At 44.1% G+C, this 26,734-nt stretch overlaps 1 protein-coding gene across 4 annotated transcripts in view; it reads right to left on the reverse strand.

The window, feature by feature from the left end:
- The window catches only part of Syne2 (spectrin repeat containing, nuclear envelope 2), a 279,867-nt gene that overhangs the window by 117,005 nt on the left and 136,128 nt on the right, over positions 1-26,734 (reverse strand). For all 4 annotated transcript variants that reach the window (XM_013521919.1, XM_005399143.2, XM_005399142.2 and 1 more), the window contains exons 51-61: positions 23,175-23,440; positions 21,117-21,285; positions 19,325-19,480; positions 16,762-16,902; positions 14,946-15,128; positions 14,055-14,192; positions 9,911-10,096; positions 7,945-8,067; positions 6,369-6,551; positions 4,111-4,242; positions 247-441 (exon numbers count right to left, since the gene is read on the reverse strand). In XM_013521919.1, coding sequence (XP_013377373.1) covers positions 247-441; positions 4,111-4,242; positions 6,369-6,551; positions 7,945-8,067; positions 9,911-10,096; positions 14,055-14,192; positions 14,946-15,128; positions 16,762-16,902; positions 19,325-19,480; positions 21,117-21,285; positions 23,175-23,440 — 1,872 coding nt within the window. The remainder of the gene's footprint in view (positions 1-246; positions 442-4,110; positions 4,243-6,368; positions 6,552-7,944; positions 8,068-9,910; positions 10,097-14,054; positions 14,193-14,945; positions 15,129-16,761; positions 16,903-19,324; positions 19,481-21,116; positions 21,286-23,174; positions 23,441-26,734) is intronic.

The raw sequence follows: 26,734 nt of genomic DNA on the forward strand, positions 1-26,734 counted from the left end.
GAGAGAGAGAGAGATACTGAGAGACAGAGAGAGAGAGAGAGGGAGAGAGAGAGAGATACTGAGAGACAGAGAGAGAGAGAGAGAGAGAGAGAGGGAGAGAGAGAGAGATACTGAGAGATAGAGAGATAGACAGAGAGGGAATATTTTTTGCTATAGGCATAGATGGCACAGGTTGTTCAGGTGAGAAATAGGATCCATTTAAGGCACCCTGGAATGTAGGACCAACACTGCCCCAAGCACCCCTACCTTCCACTCCAGAGCATCTCTCTCAGCCGCTCTACCCTCCGAGGCGGCAGCAGACAGCCCGGCTCCTTCCGCTTCCTGCTGTTCTTGCTTCAAGTGCTCGTGGAGGGTTAGGATGGCCGCCTTCAAGCCCACTAACAGGTCTTCCTTTTTCTGGTTTAAACTCAGAATCTGCTTTTCCATAGCTTCGATTTCTTCCTGCACAGAAAGCATTTACCCTGTTTTGGGAGATCCGAGGCCCGTGGAATCCCACAGGTACGGGTCAGGAGGCACAAGGTACAAAGGCTGTTCCAGGCCAGCGGGGGCGAACTCATGGCACACGGGCTGCAGTGGGCTGTTTCTGTCACTGAAAGCTCTAAAGAGTTCACCATCACTGGTCTGGGCTGTTTGGTTGGCAAAGCCAAGAGCCAGGCTCTGGTACGGAGGAGCACCTCCCTCTCTATCCGGGCCGCGCTTCCAAAGGACGCACAGGGAGCCTGTAGGCTGCAAGATGCCTTAGCCCCTCGGGAGACCTTACAGGTCAGAATTTCTGGGGGTTGAGTCCAAGTAGGGACATGTAACAACTCCCCAGGCGACAGAGGCGTGCAGCTGGTGGGAGCCGCTGCCCTGCGGCAGCCATGGACTGATGGGACTGGAATCCACGGGGCCAGTCCCGGGAACCTGCACACCAGCAGCACTGCACGGTGCTCGATGCACACCTTCCTTCTCCCCAGGAATTCTTCAGCAGACTAACATCTGGGAACCACTGAGAGAAAACAAAGTTAGAGGTCTCATTCTTGCATTATTGCCCTTGGAGACTTCCTCAGTGTTACGAAGCTCACTTACTCCTTCCACAGCCCAGACAACCTGGCAAGTGGGAACACACACACACGAACGAAGGGACCTTGCAGGGCAACGTACTGTGGCACGATGCACGGATGAGGCCAGGGCTCATAATGCCGCTTTTAACGTTTGTATTATTGATACATGCGGATAGCATTTTTTGTACATGGTTGGTATATACATGCCACAGTCTGTCCGTGAGGGTCATAGAATTACAGACCCCTAGATTCACAGGTGTCACGCAGCCTAACATCTTTCTCTCCGGCACCCTGGAGAGCAATCTTTCACCCTCTGCCAGAGCTCCTGCAGCTAGCGCTGATCAGGAGGAACTTTCCTGGAAATCTCATGTGTTCAAATTTGTTCTGGGCTGGGGTGTAGCACAGAGAGCTTGTTTAGCATGCACAAGGCCTGGGTCTGATCCCCACACTGCAAAACACCTTTGTGCCTTATTATACTTCCCGACTTGCAGACATGAGAGTCTTTGAGTTTTGCACATTCACAAAAGTAACACATTTCCATCTACACGTGAGAGTCCTAAAGCCCAGAGACAGAAGATGATCGTCCCAAAGCAGCAGCCAGCTGTGGCAGAGCACAGAAGTAGGGCTCCGCACAGCTCCCCGCGATGGCACACATTCCTACTCTGACATCCCTATTGTGTCTGAAGTCAAAATTCCCAGGAGTGCTGGTAGCAAGTGAATAACGACTGGGATTAAACTGCAGCTGCCTATCCTCTGTGTGCCACTTTCAATAAATACTAAATTCAGAGGGCAAGTGCTCCCTAACGGAAGTGGTATCACAGCCATTAGAATGAAGGGGAGCTGAGCAGCCTGCTGGGCTGCCCAGGCCGTGGAAGCACAGAGGGTACCAAGCAGCCATCAGCAGGTCCTTGGGGTTAATATATTAAAACATTTCTTGCCTCTTTCATTGTGTCGACATACATACTAATGGCACAAAAGTAATGGTAGGTAAGATTACTGGCATCTTATGTGAATCACCTATACTAATTACTACAGACAGAATTCCTCAGTAGGAATCTGGTCTCACTTAAGAACATCACTGAGTTAGAGACATATGCCTTCAATATTCTGGTGACAAAACAGGAAGTATGCACAAGGGGTGTCTGCTTGGTATCAAGATACAATGGTTGAGGAAAAGTACTTACATTACAGTACCTTTTTTTCACAGGGCACTATGTTCACAGGAAATAAAACAGCTGGTAAACTATGCTTACACACTTACATGTTATAAAGACTTTTTTTTTTTTTTTTTTTAAAAGCTGTGGGCCAGGGATTTAGCTCAGCGGCACAGCGCCTGCTTGGCAAGTGCAAGGTCCTGAGTTCAATTTCTGGTACCAAAGAGATAGCTGTTTCATATTGACTACTGAAACTTATCAACATTTGGACAATCTGCATAACTCAGTGAAACAGTATTTTCCAAATGATCAAGCTTGGTGGTGTAAGTCATGCATGATTAAATTTTCCATTCAGAGTGTAAGCTCTACCTATGGATTTTAATGTGAGAATATGACAAGTTCAGTGATATGGCTTTAGATTCATTTACAACTATCTTGTGAGTCACTTTCGTTTGTTGGTGCCAGTGTAGTTTGAAAGAACGCCCACAATTACTCAAAAGGGCTATTAAACTATTCCCCCGTTCCTGGTATATGTCTTTGGGAGATCAGATTTTTAGAAACTTTGAAAAAAACTTTGAATATAAAAATAAAAAATAAAACTTTGAATAAAACTGATACAATAGCATGCCAAGGTAGGTAAGCATCTAGCTGCCTTCTATCAAGCCAGACGTTAAAGGGATGTGCAAAAATGTAAATGTGTCACTCTTTGCACTGTTTTTTCTTTTGAGATATAGAATTACTTTAATGAGAATAATACTTCTATTAACATGGAATGGGTCTCAGATTGCTATTTTAAAATAAATCTTTTAACGTTTCTGAGTTTTAATTCCTAAAGTCTGCAGATAAAAGCACTCTGCAGACTGGAATCTTCAGTGTACACAGACACCTGGCATCTCCACGACACAGAGATGTTAGCATTGCGTCTGCACGAGGGATCCCCCACTTAACAGCCGTGTGACCCTGAACCTCTCTTTCTTCCACCCTAAGACCCTTGCCATGGTCTCTCTGCAGGTGGCTGAGAATCATATCAACTACCTGCCCGCATCAACCGCATGGAAAGAAAATCCTCAGCTCTCTATAATCCTTGGTACATAGTCAGGTTTTTAATACAGAAGTTCTGATTCAAAAGCAAACTAGAAGAAATCCTAGCAATAATAGAGTATTAATAGGCAAATCGGTATACCTAGGTACACTGGACACTGGGCATTACGGCAAATGAAAATACAGCGTGGAACAAAAACCCTCCATCATAATGGCACCAGAGTCGTATTATTTCCAGTGTTTTGTCTGTTTGTTTGTTTGTTTTGGTACTGGGAATCAAACTCAGGACCTTGAGCTTGCCAGGCAGGCGCTTGTGCCACTGAGCTATATCCCTGGCCCTCATATTACTCTGTAAGCCCAGCCTGCCCTCACTGCCTGAGTCCTATCCCAAAACAACTAGCTGGGGAGTCAGATGACCCAAACATCCCATGTTACATCAGCCTCTGTGGCACAGAGTGTAGAGTCAAATGCACCAGGCTGAGACTGCAGGCCTTGAAAAGCTCCTCACTAAAGAAGCAGATGCAAGGGGCTGCGGATACAGCTCAGCGGCACAAGCGCCTGCCTGGCAAGCGCAAGGTCCTGAGTTCGATTCCCGGTACCAATAAAAAAAAGATCCAGAGGCAAATAAGAAGCAGATGCAGCAGCCCCGGTGCAGGTTCCGGTGGGAACCGTGCAGCCCGCGTTTCAGCGTGTTTTAATAACGACACCGTGTAGTCCCCTAGTCCATGAACAGGAACGGAAAGTAAACACACACTGAACAGGTTCAATCAAAAACAGAAGCTGGATGTCAGCCTGCAGAACGACCTGGGCTTCTCGACTCCAAGGGACTCACAAGTGATGACTACGTGAGCTGGTGGATGGGCGAAACGTACCTGTACTGCCGGCAGGTCGGTGGCCTGGTCCGGTGACGTGTGTTCAAGGGAGAACTCAGCTGAATAATCACTTATGATCTGCTTCAGATTTTCTGTTTCTTCATCACATTCACTAGTCTGTTTTATGACAATCTGTAAAATAACACCCCCCCAAAGAAGAACAGCTGTCAGGAGGTAAGGACTAAGTTAACTATCTATCTTCACTACAAGTTCCAGTCAAATGAGGAAAACATGCATCCATACAGCTTTCAATTCTAAATGTATTTCTGTTATATTCTAAATATTAGCTATATTTAAATTCTAAGTACAGAGAACAAACTTTGCAGAGCTGGCATCTGACCTTCTCGCTTTACTAAATACCAGGGCACCTTGGTAGGGCTTGGAGTACAGGTCCAGTTAGATCCACCTTGACTCAAAGTGTGCTTGGCCTAGTGGGCTTCTCCCCGAAGTGTTTTATGGGATGTTAACATCAGGTTTCTAGTCTTATGAAGTTACCGGGACGTTGCACTCACCACTTGAGACAGCCCATGTGGGGTTTTCCACAGAGAAAGGTGGCGTGCTGGATGCACAATGCAGAGGGCCTGTGATTCGAGCAATGATGAATTTCCCCAGTACATACACATCCTCACCTGGCGCCCCTTCGAATCTGGGATGTGCGTTTCATCAGTAAAAAAGCCGAAGGTTCCAGAGCAGGCTGAGTTTGCAGAATAAGGCAAAACTAGGCAGAAGAGTGTGCGGAGTGTGACGGCGGGAAAGCTGGGCTATGTGAAGGGAGCTATTTGTGGACCAAGTGATACAATCAAAGGAAAGATAAATGGACTTGAAAGCACATCTAGATACTTCTTTGGTTTGCTTAATAATAAAGCAAGAATGCCTTTGAAACTACAAAGATTTTGGCCAACGTGTACTGCTTCCTTGTATTTTCTTTAATATTTAACCCTAATTTTAGCTGTAGGTTGGAAATGAATAACTATGTTCTCTGCACACACCAATTCCTCAGCCCTCAACGACAAACTACCCTGTTACTCCCCTGCAAAAGTAATTTGTCATATTTCCCACAATGAGAGCACTTATAACATGTAACGTAGGAATTAAAGGAAAAAGGTACCATAGTCTAGTGACTTTCATTACTACTGGCTTACTTTGCTTTGAAATAGATTGGGGGACATCTAATTTTACCAGCACTCTAGGAGGAAAACTTTTAGGAGCACAGTTTGATATCTAACTTGGTAAAATCATCTTCTAGCCTTCCCTTTTCCTCTTGTGAAAAAGCTACATTTAAGGCACAGTTAGGGCTGCTATTTTCTTTCCTGACCGAGAGACCTATGGGGCACCAAAAGATTAAAAATAATATATCAAATTTGGTTTTTTTTTTCTTCTCTTCATGCAGTATTAAAAAAATCATACATTAAGTGCGAGGTCTCTTTTCTCTCTGACCAGAGTTGATCGGTACCCAGCCCAGAGAGGATGTAAGAGTCAAGACCTAGACCAGGGAGTACAGTTTCTCCGCAACAGAGAACAGAGTGGCCTCTGAAATGTGAATGGAATCGAAGACTTAGGAAAGCACAGTTTTCACAGGCAGGGTGCAGGCTGCCTACCAAGAGGGTGGAAGGTCTGAGAAACTGACGGCCCTTCCAGCAATTCTGTGTTCTTGTGGGAGTGGCTGCTGACCAAGGAACACAAACTAAATACGAAAGATAATTCTTAATTGGGGCGGGGGGTGTATCTGGGGAGAGGCTGAACAGTAACCCTAGGGGTTCAGAAACTCAAATTCCTCTCTGATTTGGGTAAGAATTAGCCTCTGCCCTAGGTAACTCTGCAGCCTCTCAGCAAGCCACTCACCCCTCCTGCACCAGCCTCCGATCCTCCCCCCGCCAGCACACGCTGGAGAACAGGATGAGCTGGGCCGCGGGGAGGACTGAGATTATTATGCAATGATTACTTTATAGATCGGCCGGCCTCCTGAGACTGTACGCCTTGCCCGGGTTTGAATCCTTTCCCAGAGGGTTTTACCCTTGTAGTACTTTAATGGCTGCAGGACAGAATTAAATCAGCCATAACTATGCTTTCATATCTTCAAGCACAGCAAGGCTTAGATCTGAGAAGGAAATAACCTTAGCCCTGTATGAGCAAGAAGGCAGCCTTTTCTGTCAAATGCCATCTCCGGGATAATAATTTCTTTCGATGGAAACTGAAACAAGCCCAGCTTTTCTGAACATCTTCACCCAGTAAATGGGTTGTCATCACACACTGCTCACCTTTAGTAACTCATTTTGTTCCTGAGTCACACTTTCCAAGAGCTTTACGTCCTGTAAAAGCTGACTTGTCCTCTGAAACACGGGCAGTGGGTTCATCTCCGGCTGCGGCAGCCTCAGCTCCACTCGGTAAGACACTATCTCAGCAATGGTCTTCTTCATGGGACGGAGATTCTCGAGTATGACCTTAGCGATGTAAGAGAAGAATGGTACGCAATTAGGATTAAAAAAAAAATCCTTAGGCTATTGCTAAGTTTAAGTGTCCAAAGGAAAAGATTATACAATTCAGTCTATAGTTTCACTTCTTGAAACACGTCTTTGCCTCTGAATGAAAAGCACTGGTTCACTCTCGGGATGAGGTTCAAGAAAGAATGCCCCGGGCAAGAGTGGCACCAGCCCCGGCTTACGCACCCGGAAAACCTTTCTTCCTTCTCTCCCTCTCCTGAGAAGCGCTGTTGTTCAGCTTCCTACATTGTCTGTCACCGGGCAGTGGGCTACGTTAAGGGCAGGTACAACATCTCACTTTCAAAGCAACTGCACCTAGCACAGCGCTTCCTACAAAATATGCTCAAAATACACTTATTGAACTGTCTTGCTAAATTTCGTGAGTCCCAAGAGTATAGCGATATTTTGCTTTAATAACACCTGGTTCACAGCATCTGGGCTTACTAATAAATTAGATGATTCAACCTCACTAAACACTTCATATGTGTAATTTCATTCACTACCCACACCATCCTGAGAGGCGAAAGCACTCTAACTTGTATTTCACAGGTGAAGAAAGCAGGTTCCCAGAAGTTAGAAGACCCAAGAAAAGTTAGACTGCAACAGGCAGAGGAGGGATTAGAACTCAGACCTACTTGGTCCTGAAACACACATCTCAGCCGCTAGGCCAAGAGAAAACTGATGCTGGTCTGCTGTTTACTACATGTCAGCGAGGGGATCTATATACGGTGTAACTGACCAGTGTAACACCACGATAGCAATGCACAGATATGAAAAACAACCCACCGAAAATATGTACTCAAAGTCGCACGGCCAATAGCAGCGTCACTGGGACCAAAACCTACTTCAGAGTAACTCAGGAGCTCAAGCTCTTGGGTTTGACTTGAAAGCAAAACTTAAATGAAAAAGTAACCTATAGGAAAATTATCTTCACTTAACAGTGTTATGAATATTATTATTCACTCATTTTTTTTTCTGATTTTTTGAGACAGGGTCTCACTGTATGGTTCAGACCTGCCTTGAGTTCATGATGTAGTCCAGGCTGGCCTTGAACTCGCAGCGATCTTCCTGTCTCAGCCTCGCAAGTGCTGGGATTACAGGCGTGTGCCACCACACCTGGCCTCATTCGTACCTATTTTCTAACTTTATTTTGCCATTATTCTAGCAGACTAATATTTTGGGGGTTGGAGGTGTGGCACAATGGTAGAGCACTTACCTAGTATGTGTGAGCCCTGGGTTTGATCTCCAGCATCACAAAGCAATTCTAATACTCTGTATCACGTTATTATTACATATTTTTCAACAGACATAGTAGTACTATGAGAAAATACTTCTAGTAATGGTCCATGCTTACCTCCCCATGTTTAAGATGTTCTTCAGGTGAAAAGTCAAATATTTCTTTTGATAGCAGGATAGTTTTAATTTTTGAAACTTTTTTCTCCATTGATTTTACTTCAGATTCAATAGCAACCACATCCTAGAATTTGAGAAAGAACACACTCATCCAACATGCCCTATATCCCTAATCTATAAAACACTATTTAGTGCCTTTAATTCTATTCTCGTATTTGACCACAGAACATCTGAAACTTAACACGTCTTAAAGATGAACCCAATCAAGGGCTACACAGATAAGATGCTTTCCACTGTTTCTTTTTTTTTTCGTCCTTTTGAGACAGGGTCTCGCTATGTAGTTCAGGTTGGCCTTGAGCTCACTTTGTAGACCAGGCTGATCTCAAACTCACAGCAATCCTCCTGCCTCAGCCTCTTGAGTGCTGGGATTACAGGTATGGGCCACCACGCCCGGCTTACTTTCCATGGTTTTCAATAAAAATGCTTTTTCACTCTAACAGCATACCTGACCACGAAGCACTGCTTGTGCCTTGCTGAGTTAAAGAAAATCACCGCGAATTTTCAATTACTGTGAGAACAAAGCTAGCAGGCACCCAAACTCATTAATAAACTCCCAACTACCTACAATCTTTTAAAATTTATCTTTGAAATGTGTTTAGACACTTGAAGATAAGCAGAGTCTGACATTTTAAAAACTCCCATAGTTTCAGTAAAACGATAGTCACCCTTGAGAAACTAACCAAGGAGCTGGGAGACCGAGAGGGTTTCTCATCACCCCCGGTAAGCTTCTGCCAAGCAGAATGCCACTAAATTATTTTATAACCCACTCAGATTAATTTCAACAATAGACCATTTGCCCAGTGGTTATTTTTTTTATTAACACTGACATCCAGAACTTGGCTAAGAACTTTAAAGTAAAAAATGCTGCAAAAATACGGTGAAATATGTGCTGCGGAACCCACCCACTGGAGACCGAAGCCCACAGCTGTCAGAGAAACCTTCACATCTCGACTTTGGAGGTCGGGGGAGAGGCACCAAAGCCCTGGGTGGTACAGTAATAACGAAGATCATAAAAACATAAAAATTGAATGAAGGTTTAAAATTATAGCAGTTTGGAGCCATTTGCTATAAGGAAAGGCAGAATTTTATGGGACCCTAAGTAAACAAAGCTGTAAGGACAGTGACTTAACAGATGTATCTCCAAATAATGGCAAAAAGTTACATTACACTGAACCTGTTTTCTGCACCTACTATTTAAGGAGGTATTTATAATTATACAATGTATTTCAGGATAATTTCCATCAGAAATTACAGAAGCTGTTTAAAAACTTCGGGGAATAGGTGTTAGTGACCAAGAATTTACTTCCATAATTATTATTTCTTAAGAGCAAGGTACAGGGAATGTCCAAAAGGTAACTAATTAAGGACTAAGTATAACTGCTTTCACTGGGTGACAATGTTTAAGTGAATGCCTCATATATTTCAAGCAACAATAAAACTACTTAAAAATCCTGGGGCAAGGCTGCATACGGCTTGACAAGCACACGCAAGGCCCTGGGTTTTATGCCCAGCAACCCCCTCCCCCCAAATAATCCAGTGGCTGACACAGCAGCCCCTCCATAAATATTGACAGATTGACTGCAGCACTGCTATGGAACCAAAGGCCTCCAGCTAGGTTAGGCAAGGACTCTACCACCGAGCTACATCCCCAGTAGCCCCCCTTTCCCGGTAATTAGTGCTTCTAAATTAACAGTACTGCTCCTCTGACAAAGAGAAAACAATGAGCTTATCTGATCTGTTTTTTGGTTACAGTGATACTATAGGATCCAGAGTGAAAAGAATGCAAATGAAAAATGTGGCCGCTTAATGTACACTCACGTAATTACACCGTGATTGATATGTCTCTAATTTGCCAAATAAAATATAAATTAACAGTGAGAAATCTCATCTTTATGGTACAAACTTACATCAGCTACTCGCTGGATATGTGGAAGGCTTTCCATTATTTGTTGCTGTAAAGCTGCCACTTGACTACTTAATTCTTGTATGGACTGTATTAAATTGTCCGTTTCAAAAATGATTGACAAATCTTCTAGATCCGTGAAAACTGAATGTAAAAGATTGTGCTTCTGCTCAGAATCTTCCAGAGCCATCTAGATAAACAAGAGAGAGGGAGACAGAAAAACATCAAGATACTGAAACAAGTTGATTAAAATTTAAATCAGAGAAAATTTTAATTTGTGACCATTTCAAACTCCTGGTCATTTCAATTTGCATAATGAAAACACAGGGGGAGTAGATGACTTATCTGAAAGTCTTGGTACTGAGAGAGTCGTGGGCTTTAGAGTTCTTCAGATTTTGGAACAGCTGCATATATGTAATAAAATATGTTGAGGACCGGTCCCAAGTGTAAAGACAAACTTCACTCACACAACATACGTACTTAGACACACCATCTGAAGGTAGCGTGACACAGCACTTTAGTGTACTTGTATTTGGACTGTGACCATCAGTGAGGGGGGTTTCCCGCTTGTGTATCTGGTGGGCCACTCAAAAAAGTTTCAGCTTTTGGAGCTTTTCAAATTTTAGATTTTCAGGCAACTCGTTTGGGGCTCCTCCTGTCTCTCAGGAACTATTCCTATTCCCCATTCCTACTCCCCCCAAAATTTTCCTACTCTTTAAAAAAGAAAACAAGTCTCAGATTTTCAAGTTATGGATGCTCAACCTCTAATAAGTGTATTTATTTGGTCTTCATCCTGACTTCCTAGCAGAAAGCTTCTAAAACATTTCCTGAGTGACACAAGTAAGAAGAGCATTTTTATTTGTGCATAAAAAGCCCTTTAAAACATGTATAACTTTCAAACTTAGGGTTTTATTTCTCTTTATCCTTCCTTTTTCTTCCCCAATGTTGAAGATCTCTGAATAGAAATTTATAAGCTGTTTCTAAGATTCATATGGAAATACAAAGAGTAAGATCAGCCAAAACAAATTTGAAAAAGAACAAAATTGTGGAATTTATGTTATTGGATTTCAAAATTTACTATAAAGCTATCAGAATCAAGACTGTCATAATGATAAATGAACAGATCAACAGAACAGAAGATATAACCCAAAAATAGAACCACATCTATGAGATCAATTATTTTCAAAAAGATGTCAAAGTAATTCCCTGGTGAAAGTCTTTTCAGTAAATGGTGCTGGAACAATTTGGTAATAATTTCTGTGGGAAAAAATGAATGTTGACCCTTGATTCACACCATACCTAACAATCACTTGGATAATAGACTCAGAAGTAAGAGTTAATACTATGGAATTTGTAGAAGATAGTAAGAACTCTACGACACTGGATTAATGCTTTCTTAGATACAGCACAAAAAGTAACATGTAAAAGAAAATACTGTAAGTCACATTATCACCAAATATTGTAAATTACATATATGTCACAAAAATGATTTTAAGAATGTTTTAAAAATAATTCTTACAACTCAATGATAACATAAGCAGCACAATTTTAAAATGCACCAGAAATTGGACACTTCACAAAGAAGTATACAAATCCCAAGTAAGAATGGTGCTATCTCGGTTCACAAACTTTATTCTCTCCATGATTGTGGTTGCAAACCAAACCAAATTGCATCAGAACAGAATCAAATTTCTCCGTAAGGCCAACACTGAACCTAACCACTGAATGTCATTCAGCTCTCATCCACTTTGGTTTGAGACCAGAATCATGGGAAGAATCAAGTTCATGAACTAAGGTACCACTGAATATGAATAAAGTTTCAAAATCATTAGTTACTAGGGAAATGCCATTTAGACCACAGTAGAACACATCACTAAAGTGGTTAAAATTGAAAAGACAATATCAAGTGCTGATGAAAATACGGAGCAATTAGAACTCACTTTGCTGGCAAGAATTAAAAATAACACTCAATCTTGGAGAATAATTGGCAATTTTTATTTAATTAACTTACCAAAAATGTCACCAATCCTACTCTTAGGTATTTACTCATTGAAATGAAAAACTATCACCACAGAAATATTTGTGGCCACACAAACTTGTGATTACAACAATTTCTGATCAAGCTACAGCTTTATCAAAAGTCACCCAGCTACACACTAAAAACGGGTGCATTTAAGTACATGTAAATCACACTAAAACAAAGTGGATTTAAAATCAAGTTAGCTTACTAGTTTTACAAAGACAATTTATGTCTTAATGACTCAATTACAACAGCGGTATTTGTGAAATCATCTTTATACTATGCAAACTTATTTTAATGAATGCAATCCAGTTACAGTATAATTAAAACAAACTTTTAAAAAGCTTAGCTGAGTATTCTGATAGCTACTTGGCAAAGCCAGAAAATGGAAAGGAGTACTGAGTGGGACAATTATTTTCATCATAAGCACAAATGAGATTTTCACCCAGAACTGGTTCTGCAGGAGTTACTTATTGAGGATTTGCTAGAATCCATTCTGTGGGAAATAAACCTGTATCTCTGCTCAGCTTGAGCTCATAAATGAAGTCCAGCAACTTAGCAAGTCCTCAACAGTTACAGTGCCGCTTTCGTACTTAAACATTTGCCTCACTGGAAAGGAGTGCTTGTCTAGCTGCTTTCCTGAGTTGATATTAGCAGTGCTTAAAAAATTTTTTTTGGAGACAAGGTCTTGCTGTGCAGTTCAGGCTGGCCTTGAGCTCACTTTGTAGCCCAGGCTGGCCTTGAACTGTGTTTACATTTTTAATGCGTTTGAGAGGGAAAAAGAAGCATCATTCCTTTCTCCTGACCCGGCAAATTCCTCAAAAATGCTGAATCATAAACGCATTTAAAAATACAAAGATGACAAGTCCTGGGGAAGCGCGGAGCCAACCCAAGGTATAGGGGTGGGGTGGGGGTCACAGCAAGAGTAAAAAATGAGCAAATGGATGAAAATGCAGTATCTTGACAACTATTACCATAGGACAACAACAGGCCACCGAATCTCAAACATCAGGGAGGTCTGAAGGCAGCCACTCACTCAGGAACACACTGTGCTATTCTAAAGATACAGACTTGGACCCTCGTTGAGGTGATTCCTGTAAAGGTTACTGTAAAACATTTCCTGGAGAATTCTTTCTCATGGCTGAACAGTGGGAGAGAAGGAAAGCACACCTCCGAACCATCCCAGAAGTCACGGCTCCCTGAGGAAAGTAAGTCCACTTGGCTCTATAAGCTGGCATGCAGCCAGGGCCCCTGAGGAGCCCCAGAGGCACAGGGAGTTAGAATCACAGCATGTCAAAACTGGAAGGGATTGGGAGATTGGATTTCTACTTCTGTGCAACTAACTGCCACCAATATGGCTGCTTTAAAAAAAATAGTACGAGCAGGTGTGTTCTTGGGTCAGGAGTCCGGCCCAGTTTGGTGGGTCTTCTGCTCAGGGTGCCGACAGACTGAACCACGAAGCCATCTGCAGCTGCAGGGTCTCTCCCAAGCTCCTTTTGCTTGTCCGTAGAATTCAGCAGCAAGGGCTGAGGTCCCTGTTTTCTTGCTGGCTGGTGGCATGGGCTGCTCTCGGCATAGAGTGAACCCCATGGCCCTCTCACAGGACGGCAGCTCAGCCCTTCCATCCAGGAGTACCTATGATTTGCTACTAGGGCTTCTCGTAATCAGGTGATGGTGCATTCGGGAGAACTGCTGTCCCATTACCGTAAGCCATGTAAGATAACCCGATCAACGCAACGGTACACCTCCATCCCTGCCTGTACTCTGGGGTATAAAGGTCACATATACCAAGGAATGAGAACACTGGGGATCACAGTAGACTTCCGTGGCCCCAAACCATCAAAGCCATCCAGTGCAGCCTTCTCACTTCACAGATTGGGAAACTGAGGCCCACAGAAGACAGAGGATAAATTATCCAAAAAATAAGTAGGGAGTAGGACAGAGAGAACCAGATCTCAGTCTCTAGGATTCCTATCTGGCGCCTGCCACTGTCCCAAGCTTCCCTCTGCTTCTTGGCACGACTAGAAGTAACCTTGTTTGGGAGTAAGAAGAGGAGAAAAAGATGGCGGCCATCGGCTACGCAATGCGCAGGTCCCCACAGGCGCGGGGAACCTCAGCACGCACTCACCTGCAGGGCGCTGGCGTGCTGACTCAGGGTCCTAGATGAGTCACAGTGAGCAGGACTGGCCAGCAAACGACGGGTATTTTCTATCCAGGCCTCAGTGCTCTTCAGGAGGTCACTGTACTCCTCCATCTTCACCGTGGCCTGGGAGAGACAGGGTGGCAAGCTTAGTAAGCAGCTGGTTACCAGAGGCGAACCAGTCCGGATGAGGAGTTAGTTGCCTTCTAGGAATCCTCAGCCGGGGCTGAGGATCCTGGGCCATCTGCTCCAGCTGAAGGTCCTTCCAACACTTAAGACTGACCTTGCCCAGAGGGGAAAGGGATTTAAGAAGTTCTACCGCAGCACCACGGGCCTCAGCAAGGGCCCCACATTAGCTCTACAACTAGTCTAGCTCCCAGTCCCTCTTCATTCTAGGCCGGACTCAACCTGCCTCTTCTGTTCAGGACCCTGCGCTGTAACATCCCATTTCTTGTATGACTAGTATCTTGCCCTTTCCTGATTACACTCACAATGTACCAAACCACGGCCCCTACTTAGCAAAGAGGCAGAGGGGGGCCCTGTTCCCACACCGCAATCCTTCTCTTGGTCATCCCCCCAACCCCGGACTCCAGAGAGTGCCTGCCCTAAGTCCCCGCCACTGGTCTTCAGCTGCCTGTCGGAACGCCGCCACTACCTGGGCTCCTGCTGTGGGCTGACTTTGGGATCTGAGTTAGTGCCTGCCCACTCAGACGTCCAGCTTGTACCAGCACTGGAGTGCTGTACCCTCAAAGCTTACCTGAAGCTACTGCGTTCTATAATTGGCAACTTGAGGGAAGCTTGCTACCTCTGAATACAGGTATTTTTGTTTTATTTTAAGCCGTCTCAGTACTATGTGACTAGCATGTGCCTCTGCCCCACCTTGTTTAACTGGGAGGTTCTGGATTCGGCTCTCTGTGACACTTGCTGACACTTCTGGAAAGGAATCATCAGGTTGTCCATCCATTCCTGAGCCTGTCCTGGGTCCTGCTCAACGATGTCCTGAACTTCAGAATCCAGCTCATTTAGCTTGGAATGCCAGAGATCTAACTCATCCCACATTTTCTGGAGAAGAAAATTGTTAGTCAGGCTGAATGAAGATGTCCAGGTGGATGCAGGTAACTCCTAGTTTTCACATGGTATTTGCATTTGGAAATGATGATCAAAACAACATTGCACGCATACTTACATTTAGCAACCATTTCTGACCTAAACTGAAAAGTAATTTTTTTCTGAGTTCTCCTAACTGTAACTGTATTCATCTCAGTATAAATTGGCTGCAGGGGAACAGAAAGACCTGGACATACTTCAGAGATGAATGACAGCAAACAAGGTCGATACAGCCCTAACCTTCCAAGAGCTATGAAGTAATAAACATTACGTTTAAAAAGGGCTTTCAAGGGAGCATGGTGCTGCACACCTGTATTCCCAGCACTCAGAATGCTGAGGCAGGAGGACTGTGTGAGCTCAGGAATTCAAAATCAACCTGGATAACATAGCAAGACCTTGTGAACAAAATAAAATAATATAAAAGCACTGGTTAGCCGGGCATGGTGGTTCATGCCTGTAATCCCAGCACTTGGTAGGCTGAGGCAGGAGGATCGTTGTGAATTTGAGACCAGCCTGGGCTACAAAGTGAGCTCAAGGCCAACCTGAACTGCATAGCGAGACCCTGTCTCAAAAAGGTTGCCACAAATAAAATAAAATTTTAAAAAGTGTTGGTTGTATTTTATATATAAATATTTTATATGGGAAACAATTTTATTAAATATGAAAATAAAATTAACAGCAAAAAGCATTTGTTTACTCAGAATTAACATAGATGCAAAAAATCTAGCTGCAGGCTGTTAGTGGCAGCTGCCTTTGACTCAAAACTACGTAATAGATTGGCTTCCACTTCAAACTTGTCGAAGGTAAAATACTCAAATCTTAGTATTTGTTTAATAATTTTGAGGAACAGGAAAATTTGACTTGCTAAGTAGGCTCTTCTACATAAGAGCCAAGACTGTATCTAATAGTGAGCTACATTCATTATTAAAAGTAGTGACCTATTTTTAGAAGTTCCCAATTATATCAGTGTAATTTCCTTGAAATGTAGATTAAATCAGAACCCATATGCCAGCATCTACTTAGGAGTTCAGAGGTAGAACATTATGCAGCTGTACATTTTGACTAAAGATTTCACTTTGTAAATAAGGAGGGGAAGAGGAGTTGGAGGGGATGGGGAATGGGAAAAAGAGATGTACAGGTACAAATTCCCTATGATGAACGTGACCATTATGTACATCTAAAACGTACCAGTAAGAAAAACAAAACAAAACAGAAAACCCATGATTTTATGTATTTCCTAAAACGTTTTTAGGAAAATCAATTTGGATTTTTTTATTTTCCTTTTTATCACCTTGGGAATCTAAAGAAACACTGTTCATACATTTCCTGCTCTACTGCCTTATTTTTATATCAGCCTTCCCAAGGTAGGATTCTCACTGTCCGTTGTTTACGGAAAACCCAGGAAGAGGCCTTCAAAGCAACCTCTCCCTCTGGCCGGTAGGGGGCCTCTCCTACCGGCCTCTGGGGCTCTAACTTAGGCTCCCAGGGCTTCGGATTAAGTCACAAATTCACCAGGTGATGACTGAGGTCAGGAGGAGGAGTGGACCCAGAATACTACAAGGTGAAGTGAGTTAAAGGAGGGTGTTACCTTTTGAATTTCTTGGGCTTTCTCAATGCTTTTGCTTTTCTGCTGCAACATTTTTTCAACCTGCTGAAGCCCGCTGTTGATTTCCTCTATTTTCCGGCCCATCACACAGGATGGCGAGCTCTTCAAGCCTTCACCGCTTATCTGCTCCAAACAGGAGGGTCACAGGTGGGTTAGAGAGGCTCTCTCCTCCAGGGTTCAAACAATGAAAGTGGACCTCGCTGCTCTTACTTGTAAAAATGTTTAAGGTCTGTGGGAAAAGCGTCCCAAGCCATACTGTGTAATGCCTTGGTGAGAAGCTAGATCAGCCTCTAATAAATGGCAGCTGCATTTACCTGACCTAACTATAATCCAGAAATAAAGTGATTAATGTAAATAACAAAAATTCTGTGCTGTGTTGGGCAAAGCTACCGAGTGGCCTCTTTGAAACATACCTCTATGGATCCAGTGATATGCAAGAATTCCTGTGGGATAAATCATTTATTACATGATCTGTCCATTTTACGAGAAAATTCTCTGCACAGATCCGTTTCCAATAAAACGAGACATATTCTCAAGGCAATTTAAAAAACAAAATGTAATTTCCATCTTAATATTCATCTGGGTAAAACAATCTTCTAAATGTATTCCTTGAGGATGTAAGGCTTAGGTTTTCTGTGTGTGACTATTTCTCATATGTATTTTCCCAGCAACCAGAAATCTAGCTGCTGGGCAGTTTAACTTTAGAAAAAAAAAAGCAATGTACCAATGTATCACTTTGCCAAATACTTGATTAGTTTGTGCTTTTTCTTTTTAAAGCTATGTTGATAGGCTTTCTCAAAGCAGCACTAAATAACCAAATAACACTGTACACTTTTGTAGAATCCTTTTAATCCTCATGCTATCTGCACAACCATGGAGATTAACAGTGTCCCATGCAGATAAGCACACAGCTGCAGGAACTCAAGCACACTGAGTGCTGGAGCCGAGGTCACACACACCAAGGCAGGGACTGAACTTGGCCTGAGAAGACCGCAACTCCCCAGACTGCATTTCAGGGTCTAGTCCCGTCAGGCTGTTGATTCTTTCCTATCATGTTTTCATTTCACATACCACACCACCAGTCAAGGTTATTTTTTTCAATCTCACTTTGATCCTGTATTATTTGTTTCTTACAGGCGGTATAACAAGCACAAAATGAAGCCTTCTGATATTTAGGGCAGTAACTCTACAGATACAAATGCAAACCATTTAGTTACATTAGCAGAGATCAGGATTTGTGGGGACTAACCATCTGAATATACACAATGATACTGTGTCTGCTGCCCAGACCCTTGAACTTCCTTAAGACCAATTATACATACGAAAAGCCAGTTGCTATTTGTTACAAATACGTAAGTTCACTGTGGAAATGATCAACTCCAATGGGAAAGGCTGGTTACTACTAATTTACTTTGTAGGACTTTTTACACAAAGTATTCGTAAGAATAACGTTTAGTTTTTCTCACTACATTTCGTAGCCTCTTAAAACCAAAACTAAATGTACACAATTCTCAACAAAGTATCTAACAGGTTTTCTTATGTGTAAATCAAAAAACATTTGTTATATCAGGTAACTCATTTTTAACAGGTTTTCCTAAGAAATCTGTCATATAAGTAAGTGACAAGATTCTATCAACAAGCACCGGGCCTGGTTGCACACGCCTGTAATCCCAGTACTTGGGAGGCTGAGGCAGGAGGATTGGTGTGAGTTTGAGACCAGCCCGGGCTACAAAGTGAGCTCAAGGCCAGCCTGAACTGCATAGCAAGACCCTGCCTAAAAAAAAAAAAAAAAAAGATTCTATCAACTAGGTCTGAAACATGGTTTTTGGTGTGTGGACTAAAAGATCTGTATTGTTTCTCAAGCTGTAAGTACTCTGAGCTTCAAAAAGCAAGATAAAAATCCTTCTATGGCTGCTGAACAAAACAAAATTTTATTCCATTGGGTTTGGGTTGCCTGTTTAATATTTCAATAACTTGGTCTTACTAAATACCTCTGTCTTCAGTACTACAATATATTCCTACCCTTGTTCAAATCTGTATTCTTGAGTATAAAGATCTGCCCAGGTATGTTTTGTGAGAATTCTGTTAGTATCATAATTAGACAGACATTATAAGCTAAGTATTATTTCTGTATTATAAGTTATGTATTATTTCAACTCGTGAGTTGTGAAATTGGTATTCTTATTGCCCTTAGTTATAATTTCCAAATGTTTCAGGGAATGTATTTTAAAACATGTCCAAAAATGTTTAAGTTTCTGCAGTGAAAATGATACTAATAATCCAGTAAAAGGTAATGTATAACTCTTTTAAATGGGAGAAAAGAAAAACTAAGCATGCAGACAACTAAAATCTAATATTCTGTTATCTGTGTCACTTACTTAGGGTACCTTTATTTCAGCATTCAATGCAAAAACATATCATTTAACAAAACTCTATAAAACCAGCCAGAGCTGAAATCAGGGCAAATGCAAAAGTAACATTAAAAGACATTTCTTCTTTAGTTATCCAACTCCGACAATAACAACCTGAGCACACACAGTGTTACCTTCTCATCTACGTCCTCCAGCGCCTTCCTGCAACCCTCCAGCTGGGACTCAAGCTCAGCAGGGACTATGGTGTACATCTCGGAATACTTGATGCGCAGCTTTTCCATAATATTTCCAAAAGTTAGCTTCCCTTTCTCAACAAAGCTTTGCAGCTCCTAAAAACAAGAGAGTTTCCATACTCCCGGGACTGGGGAAAAGGTTTAACTCTAAAAGGTGAAAGCGACTTTCCAGCACGTCCTCATGATCCAAATAAGCAAACCGTGCACCACAAAACCTCACTATTGATACAAGCTGATTAACCCTGAGAGATACCCCGTTGAGTCAGATGATACTTTCTAATTTGTAAGAATTAAACTTGATATCTCTTTGCTGTGTCAAACCATTGTTGCAAAAAAGGACATTACAACATCCCCCCTGCTTCTAAAGTGCCTCCAGTTTTAACTGTATCTCAGCCACATCCTGATCTAAAAAGCTACATGTGGCAGAAAGTTTCAAAGCAGTTTTATGGTGTTGTTATTAACTTGTTGCTATTTCTCCTTCTTCCCACATTATCATCACAATGAGTCAAGGCCGCTAAAAGCTCAATGCTTGAAGCAAAAGTGTCTGTTTCAGGTAATTAGCCAGCCTGGCCGAGTTCAGCTCCTTTCAAAAGGGAGAGTTCCAGTTCCACGCAAAGAATGTAGGTTTTAGGAGATAAAAAGAACTGTGAACAAACAGTCCATTGGTTGTGGCCTAGAAATAAAATCTGATCTATGTACTCCTGCAGTAATTATATAAAGGAGAAACTCATTGGTTTGGGAAAGTTTCCCAAAGATCAAGTGGAAAAATACTTCTTGACTTTCTTGTGGCTTTTTTGCTGTTTGTTTTGTGTGTACAGCAGCCGTTCGGAGCATTATTTGTGTTCAGGGAATGAGTCACGACGCTAAAGAATGATTACAATTTGAAATGGCTCTGTGATGCGTCACTGCTTTCTCTTTTATGAACAAGCCTGGGAAGGCAACAGTACAGCACAGCGCCATTCAGACCCAGGTGGGGCTGGAGGCACGAGTGTCATCTGTCACCCACGCCCACGCCGGGAGGAAAGACCTCCATTTACAGTGTGACTGCAGGACTGCGCAGAAGTTTCTTTTACAATGAATAACCAAGAGCTCTGGCTCACAGCAGCACAAGGGTTTCTTTTTTTTTTTTGAGATGGTCTCGCTATGCAGTTCAGGCTGGCCTTGAGCTCACTTTGTAGCCCAGGCTGGCCTCGAACTCGCAATGATCTTCCTGCCTCAGCCTCCAAGTGCAGGGATTACAGGCATGTGCCACCACACCCGGCAGCACATGGGTTTTAAATACATCGCCAAATGTCATTTTTTACCACTACCATTGAACTGGAAGGACAGAAGAGATCATTCTGAAGAAATAAGTTCCCTAAGGACCCTCCCTGGGTCCACAGCCCTGATCAGAGGTAAGACATCACGCCCGACTAGAGGAGGCGGCTGACAGGGCACTCATGAGGCTCTGATGCCCCTGTGCGCGCAACACACCTAACGCTTGGCTGAGAAAGGTCTGTTAGCTCCAGACTTGCCCACTTTGTGGCCTGCTCTCCAACCACAATTGTCCTCGCCTCCACTCTGCCCAGGCGATGCCACAGGGCCTTTGCCCGCGCCTCCTTCTCTTCCTAGATTATCCCTGGAACGTTTCCGCAACCCACATCAGGGAGCCACCTCTTCCCCCAGGACTCTGAATTCAAGACCGAGGCCCAGGATCAGCTGCAGTGTCCCCCCCGCAACACCCCCCGCTTACCTCCAACTGCTCCGCCCTCTCTGGGACGCCCTCGGAGCCCATGTTTTGGAAAGAAGCGGTGCTCTGTTGAAATAAATTCTTCAAAGCAATGATTTCTTTCGCGAAGGCAAGTCTTTCCTGGATTTCAGTCTGTATCAGTTCCTCACTGTTTTGAGCTTTCTGAAGAAGCCTGAAAGAAAGCATCAAAACTAACTATTTATAATTATAGCTTTATTTCAACAATTACAAAACTGTCTGAACAGCACAACAAAAAAGTGACTTCATTCCAGTTTTCAGTGATTTATACACCACACAGACGGACATATACCAAACTGTGTCATTCAATCAGAAACCTCTCCCAAGGCCTCACCTATGAGCTCCCCTTCCTGCACCCCACGTCCTCACGTCCTCCCGTCCTCCTGTCCTCCCGCCAGTGCTTGTCCTCATCCTATATGGTCCTTGTTCTCAGACAAAAATGGGTTCGAGCTGGGCCTGGAGTCACGGGTGGGCTCCTGGGGACACCCAGCCCCACGCGCCTTTCTCTCCTCAGCTGACCCAACGGCTGTGGAGGGAGCAGTACTAGGAGAAGCTGCTGAGTGGGGAAGGCACCCTTCTCGAGAGTGACGTATCTGCCAACTCTTTGTGATACCATGATATACTGATAAACACACACTGGCTCCGTTCCCACAGCCCGTGGCCAACACATCGCTTCTACCTGGCTATCCCGCTGTAGCCTTTATTATATCTTTTATTAGTAAACCAGTAAACATGTTTCCTCGAGTTCTAGCAGCTGCTCCAGCAAATTAACTGAAGCTGGGGAAGCCGTCGAAGGAACCGCTGGTAGCCAGTGAGTCACAAGTACAGTGACACCTGCCACATGCAATTGGTGTCTAAAGTGGGGACAGCGCTGTGGGTCTGAAATCTCAAAATGTGAGCTCTGAGCAATGTCCAGGTGTCGGAACTGAGCTGCAGCACATCCAGCCCGTGCCGGCTGGAAACACACGTCTGGCATCGGAAGTGTGTGTTCAGTAACCCTGAGAGAGTGAAGTCTTTTCTGTAAGAACATTTCTAGCCATAAAACTGTTATGGTCTGACCCAACATTTCTACTTCGTAACATCTTTTTCAATGAACTGCTCACAGACCCAGGGATTCTGGCATAAGAACATTTATTGCAGTGCTTTTATGAAAGTAATAGAATTGCATATAATTTTAAAATCCCTTCCTAAGACCTTGGTTGAATGAATGATGGCATATTCACATGGTGGATATACAGATGATGTTTTAAAATAATGATGATATTGGAAAACGAACATATGTTGATAAATTATTTAGCAGAAGAGAATAATACTATGCTTTCCATTTGCTTAAAAAGAAATTCTCAAGTAAAAAAGATGAGAATACAAAAATACAAATGAGAATAAAAGTAACTGGTAGCCACTGAGTAATTGGTAGTTACTGAGTGATGAGATTAAGTGTATTTTTTATATTACTCTTTTGTGATTTACTCCACTCTCTAATTTTCCTATAGAAAAACAGCAGGCATTAAAAAGAAATTTGGGCTGGGCATGGTGGCTCATGCCTGTAATCCCAGCACTCGGGAGGCTGAGACAGGAGGATTATCACAAGTTTGAGACCAGCCTGACTTACAAAGTGAGCTCAAGGCCAGCCTGAACTGCATAGCAAGACCCTGTCTCAAAAAGACAAATAAATAAATAAATAAATAAAAAAGAAAAAGAAAAAGAAAAAAAAATCTGAAGGGAATACCCACTGAGCAATATCAGAATAGAAAATCAATACTTGTTTGAATTCTTTTGGGGGGTGCTGGAAATCGAACTCAGGACCTTGCACTCGCCAGGCAGGCACTTGTGCCGCTGAGCTAGATCCCCAGCCCTTGCTTTAATTATAATTATTGACCCGTGTCCTCTCTTTTGGTACCTATCAGTCAGTGCTGACTCAATTCTGTAGTATACTTCGTCATTATTCTATATAATATTTTTAAAGTTTCTAAGTTAGGTTTTCATAAGCTCAAAGCCGGAACAGTCACACACATTTCCTCCCCAGCTCTCCCCAGCTCTTACTTGCTACACCGTTCTTGCATGGACGCGATCTCCTCAAGTGCCGGCACAGTTCCTGTGGCGTCAGAACCTTCTGGAACATCCCGGATGCCTTTCGTGCGCTGCGCCAGTAGAGTCAGCAAGAGCTGCTGCTTCTCCACACTCTCCTCATACTGGCACAGAGAGGCCAGCGCCTCAGACAGCGCCTCTGTGCTGGCAGCCTCTTTCGTTTTAGGAACTTCTGGGAATTCCTCTTGAAGATTTTCTAGAATAATCGCTTCTCGTTCAATCTAATTCAATACCAAGAAAAACAGAGCAGTAAGTAAAACACACTCTTCCCATTAGGAGGACCTGAAACGTCCCTGTGCAGCGTAAGTTTTGAATACGCTCTCTTTGAAGGGTTCCTAATACCGTGTCTCAGTTCAAAGTAGTATCTGCGCTCCTAAGCTGGGAATGGCGGCCCTCTGCCACCAGCTCCTAGCTGCGGCTCAAGTCAAAGTGCGAATGAATGAAGTACTGCTGCTGTGGGCTGCAGGAAATGTTGTTGAAGACTTAAAGTACTTTATTTCCGTTTCAGATTTCTGTTGGGTTATGCAGTAATCTCTTCTCTGGAGAGATCCATCCGTTATAGTTAAACAAGCCCCGCAAAACTGCTTCCCGTGTGAGAGGCTGGGCAACTGCTGGAAATAGAAAAATCTGGCCTCTTCTTGCCTTCCAATCTTGGCCTGCTTCATAGGTAAGTCTAGGAGACCCTGCTAACACGACGCCTACCAGAGGGGAAGCAGCTGGAATGACTGAACCAATTCTGCATTCATCAAATCACTGGTACCAACCAGAAACATGAAACTTATTTCAACACATATCTGGAAGCTAGCAGCTCTACAGCCCTGAACAAAGACACAGAAGAAGGTTCAAAGGGCTCTAATCAGATGGTTCTTAGGCTCCCACGCAAACCCTCTGGTGCTCCCTTCGGCTGCACTAATCCATCTCATTCTGCTCCTGTCGAGTTAACTCTCCTGCTCTGCTTCCCGCGCATCTGTGATCGCTCACACAACCTGATATGACGAGCACAGCCCTGCATATCCAGTAGGCGGGCCAGCAGCTCAGAAAGCAAGCCCACGGGAACGCAGGAGGCCTAGCACCTATCAAGCTTCCAGCGCCCAATGGTCTGAGGCACTCAAGGCCTCAGGCCTTTGTCTTCATTCATTCTGGTACTAGGGGTTGGACCCAGGGCCTCACACAGGCTAGGCAAGTACTCTACCACTGGGCCACATCTTCAGCCTATGTTTATTTTCACACCCTGGCTGGTCTCAATCATGTGACACTCCTGTCTCAGCCTCCCAAGTGGCTGAGATTACAGGAACGTGCCACCACGCCCTGCAAGGCTTCTGCTCTTTCGACTCTGTCATTAAGAAAGAGAGCAGTGGATGGGCCTTTGCGGATCTCCGCTGGGGACTGGGCTGTACAGGGTTAAGCAGCTGACCGTGAAGGGACCTCTGGCCGAGCTGAGCAAGATAACTGTGCTGCAGCCTGGAGCTGCTGACACTCCCTATTCTACAGCAGTAAAGCTGCCAGGCTCAGAGCTCAAACAGTTCTCTTAATTGGCAAGATTTACCGCCTTTGTTTCTCAAGGCCTTGGTCATTTTGGAGGGCTTCTGCGTCCAGTGCGCCCTCCTCTTTCTGCACCGCCCCAGTCTGCGGAAACCCCAGTAAATACAGTGATCCTCAGCTCCCACAGAGTTCTCACCTTCCTGGGTTCTCCCCAAACCATATTCCACTGTCCCTTTCCGTGTAAGCCTTCGCTGTAGCTCGTTTTAGGAGGCTGGGGGCCTGCTCAGTCCCCGACAGATCTCGGAGGTCATGCGTGTTACACAGGAGATTATTGCTTGGATCCATTAATCAGATCCGTTATGAACAAGGCTGCCAATGCTGAGTGGCAAAAAGTGGAAGAACTGAGCCCAAAGTGGAAAGAATGAGGCAGAGCAGCAGGGGCGGACCACGGTTACGGCGTCCACCGCTCATGCACAGGGACCCACGTAGGCCCCCACGCACTACACCACGCGGGTACCGGTGTGCACCCGGCTACGGAAGTTCTGCCTCCCGCCACCTCAAGCCTGAGTACAGCCAGCGGACGTCAAGGTCCTCGGGCAGGGCAGGCAGCTACACTGACCCCGGGAATGAGATGAGGTTCCCCGGATCACTGCGCCCCATAGATAAGGGAGCTGCCAGGCTGCCAGGGGCTTCCGATCCGCACTGGATTCCAAGAGCCACGTCTGCTGTCCAGGGCTGCGCAGAGCCCCTCTTGGGGCTTCTCTACCCGGTGACAACCACAAATGGGCCAACGCAGTGACCGGGACTCAATCACAGCCACAGGACTAAGTGCGCAGACCTCTCCCGTTTCTGTTCTCCTGGTCCCTACTCCTGTGTCTTAGTGTCACTTTCCAAAGTCAGCCACCTGTGGGCAGCCCCAGCCCCAGGCCCTGCTGCCTGCTGTCAGTGGTAAGCGACTGAGGAGAAAAACCCAAGGGGAGAACCTGTTAGTGCAGAGCTGGGCACGGGGCCCAGGGTGTCACGCGCGCCAGGCAAGCGCTCCGCCACGGTGCCGCGGCCCCAGCCCAAGAACAAGTCTTGTTAGGATAGCAATTTTACCCAAAAGCCAGGCAATCCTTCATCTTGTGAATGGATAAGCCGTGCTTGCCCCAGCCAGCAGAACCTACTCAGAAATAAACAAATAAACGACTGAGAAACAGTAGTGAGAACGAGTCTCAAGCACATTATTCTTACAGCAGAGAAGCCAAAGGCAACAGGCCCGATGAGCTCGCTTTATACAATGTTCTGGAAAAGGAAAAACTACAGGAAAAGATTGGATGAGCAGTCAGCAGGGCCTGGAGGTGACGGACACAAAGGGACGTGGGGGAGTTTGTAGGGAACATGAAAATGTCCTAAATCGTAGTGTTGATGGCGGTCATTGACTAAATGTATGTGTCAAAGCTCAACAAACTAAATTTTGCTGCTTTGGGGACAAAAACGGTTCTCAAAACAGTCAAATAAATGTCACAAAGATTATGCATGTACTTTGCCACCTTCAAAGGGCTCTGCAACTCCTTAATGATTTTCCTTGGACTTAGAATCCTAATAAAATGGGCCATGAAACATTTACGCTCACAGTAAATTATAAAGCAGAGTGGAAGGGAGAAGGGGCCAGGCATGGTGGTGCACAGGGGTAATCCTTCCTCTGGGAAGCAGAGGTAAGAGGGTCACATGTTCCACCCCAGCCTTGGCAACTTGAAGATTTAGCAAGACTCTGTCTCAAAATTTTGGAATAGCTGGGCGTGGTGGCACACACCTGTAATCCCAGCACTTAGGATGCTGAGGCAGGAGGATCAAGGTGAGTTCAAGGGCAGCCTAGGCTACATCAGCAAATCCAAGGCCAGTTTAAACTACACAGTGAGACCCTGTCTCAAAAATAAAATAAAATAAAGGGCTGGGGATGTAGCTCAGTGTGAAAGCCCTGGGTTTAATCTCCAGTACTGAGAAAGAGAGAAAGAGAGAAAGAGAGAAAGAGAGAAAGAGAGAAAGAGAGA

Source organism: Chinchilla lanigera, unplaced genomic scaffold (genome assembly GCF_000276665.1).
Source record: "Chinchilla lanigera isolate Chin_1 unplaced genomic scaffold, ChiLan1.0 scaffold00065, whole genome shotgun sequence".
Classification (NCBI taxonomy): Eukaryota; Metazoa; Chordata; class Mammalia; order Rodentia; family Chinchillidae; genus Chinchilla; species Chinchilla lanigera.